Below are 2,651 nucleotides of genomic sequence, written 5' to 3'. Positions count from 1 at the left end.
GAGTAACTATACATTATGCACCCTTAGGATCATGGTGTACGATCTGGCTTAGTTTATTACGATTTACAAAAGAAAAGGGTACGGACATGAGGCCTCACGTAAAGTTATCCATCTTCCTGTATTTGTTTATTTAGATGGTTAAGCCTTCCTAGTACTTTGTTTTCCCTTTGAACTTTCTTCTTAGTATTGTTGGCCTTTTTATTATATTACTTGAAAATACCAAATTTTTAATATTATCTGCTAAAAGGAAGGTTTAACTATGGTCTCCTTTATCAAAAAACAAAGGAATAAACAATAATATAAAATAACATAAATTTGTTTTTTTCATGGACAGTTGGATGGCACAATATTTGAGGTTTTGATCTTCCTAATCCAATATCCATCAAAAAAAAAAAATATTTGTATAACTCAGATGGTTGGCACATACAAAATATTTGAGGTTTTGATCTTCCTAATCCAATATCCATAAAAAAAAAAAAAAATTTGTATAAAGATGATGGTTGTCACATACATAGATTCACAAAATTTAGAGAGAGAATTCCATAGATTCACAAAATTATATACATTCACATAAAGTTAGAGAGAGAAAATTCCAGGAATGGAAATATATTACAAAAATCTTGAGGAAAAACTCCTTGATCCAATATTTTTTCAAGGAGGAGTGCATCGCACCATCTCAAGCTGCAATAAAAATGTACAGTGGCTACTACCTGCCCTCATACAATGGGGGGCCTCCAGCCAAAATCACACGAGCAATTAGTCTCTCTCTTTCGCTTTTTCTCTCATCTGAGGATGGAAGAGGTCAGAGAACGAAAAACCATTTCCTCACAAGGAATGGTGATTCCCATATCATGATCGAATCCGAATTCTTCTTCTGCTCTCTGCAAGAGTGACTGAAACTGAGGATCATTTAAGCAAGAAATAGGAACCACGAAGCGAATGCGCTTCTCTCCGACATAAACCGGGAAATGTCCCTTTGGAACATCGCCATAAAAACCAAATTCTCCCGAACTTTCATCAGAATCAGGCCTCTGTTTCCTCCCCAAGCTCGACGAGCACCGTTTCAGGATCTGTTTGAGGCCGGCAGTTTGTGGAAGCTTGGTCCCTTTCCTCACCGCCATTGCCAAATATGATGACCGACCCAATTAGAAAAACTACAAAGATGGGTAGTTCCAGAGTTAGAGGGAGAGAAACTAGAAGGACACAAGAAAAACGAGAAAGAACGAAAACAATGAAAATGGTGAGTGAAGACAGAGAGGGCGGAAACTACACAGAACTAAAACATAGGAAATTTCAAAGAAACACAAGATTATCAAAATACAGAAGTCAAAAGATATGGAAAAAGCTTAGAGAGAAACAGCAGGAATGAGGCAAAAGATATAGAAAAAGCTTAGAGAGAAAGAGCAGTAAAGAGATATGAGGAAAATAGGCAAGTTTCAGAGTAGAGTGAGAGAGAAGCAGCAGAGGCAGAGGCAAAGGCAAAGGCAAAGGCGAGAGGCAGGAGGATGAGGAAAGAGAGAGAAAGGGAAGAGTGGATGTTAGAGAGAGAAAAGGTTGTGGGGGGTATTTATGGAAGTGATAGAGGGTCGAGTGGGGGCCAGTTGCAGAGGGGTGCAGAGTTCTTGTGTTGCCGGTTTGAAGGACATAGTGGGCCTTTGTGCACATTCAACCAACCACAAAAGAAAGCCCGTCACTTTCTTTGTCAGACCAAAATACCCCTCATATATATCCCAATTTACCCTCTTGAACCGTCCGAGAGGTGGCAATTTTACGAAATATCTTCCATGTGACCCTCCCGTACCTGCCCATGGTCCTTTGTGCTGTACTGCTTACTGTTGATTTGCTCCCCCACTTTTTCATTTTTTTAGCTAGTATTTCATGTATTTTCCTTCAGGGGTATGATAGTCATTTTGGGCATTGTTGGTTTTCTTTTGGCAGTAGGATAATGATTGTGGCAATTTCTGTCATTTTTACACCCCCCTTTCTAGCTAAGTCAAGATTTGAGTGCAGATGGGTTTACTTCTTTAGACTTTAGGGTGATTGTTTGGACCACTGAATTTTATGATAAACTTTCCAGTGAAGAACAACATTTGCTCTAATCAAGTCGAGGATCTTAAATTTTTCCTTAAGTTGTAGCCTAGGTAAAAGAGTTGGGTTACTTTAGATAAGCAGCCAAAATAAAACTTTGCCGTATCTTATCATGAATTTGTATCTTATTATGAATTTTAATGCTATATTGATGAATAGAATTCATGCAGCCGACCCCAATATTAGGGTAAGGCTTGGATGATGGTGATAAAGTGAAGATGAGTTGTTATTTATTAGTGAAAAGAGTTATGATGCATTTGTTTTCAAATGCATTCAAGCAACGCTGCTTCTCAAGTTGGATTCCTATCACTAAACTACTCAAAAAAAAACAAAATGTCCATATGTGTTCCCTTGAAAATATCTAATTTTGGAGACCAATGTATCGTGATCCTCATAATAATTAAAATAAAAAGTTTATATAAAGCCAAGGCTCTAAACAATCAAATTAGAGTCTACCTCAAAAATTTCACTAGAAGAGATTGTTTTGATGCCCAAATATCCTCAAATTGATCATCACGACATCAAGATGCATAGACATGAGAAAAAAAAATGGGTTTCAAGTT

The 2,651-nt window shown here is 37.5% G+C and overlaps 1 protein-coding gene across 1 annotated transcript; it reads right to left on the bottom strand.

The window, feature by feature from the left end:
* Positions 1-525: 525 nt before the first annotated feature.
* LOC18432241 (protein SMALL AUXIN UP-REGULATED RNA 12) lies at positions 526-1,549 on the bottom strand. The gene has a single exon (XM_006842348.4). The coding sequence runs from the start codon at positions 1,119-1,121 to the stop codon at positions 783-785; it is 339 nt and encodes a 112-aa protein (XP_006842411.1). The 5' UTR covers positions 1,122-1,549; the 3' UTR covers positions 526-782.
* Positions 1,550-2,651: the final 1,102 nt, after the last annotated feature.

Source organism: Amborella trichopoda, chromosome 9 (assembly GCF_054954075.1).
Source record: "Amborella trichopoda isolate Santa Cruz 75 chromosome 9, AtrichopodaSantaCruz75HAP2 v2.0, whole genome shotgun sequence".
NCBI lineage: Eukaryota > Viridiplantae > Streptophyta > Magnoliopsida > Amborellales > Amborellaceae > Amborella > Amborella trichopoda.
This window is presented reverse-complemented; position numbering and strand designations above follow the sequence as displayed.

Coding starts and splice junctions, on each gene's coding strand:
- LOC18432241 (XM_006842348.4), bottom strand. CDS start 1,121: ATGGCGGTGAGGAAAGGGACCAAGCTTCCACAAACTGCCGGCCTCAAA.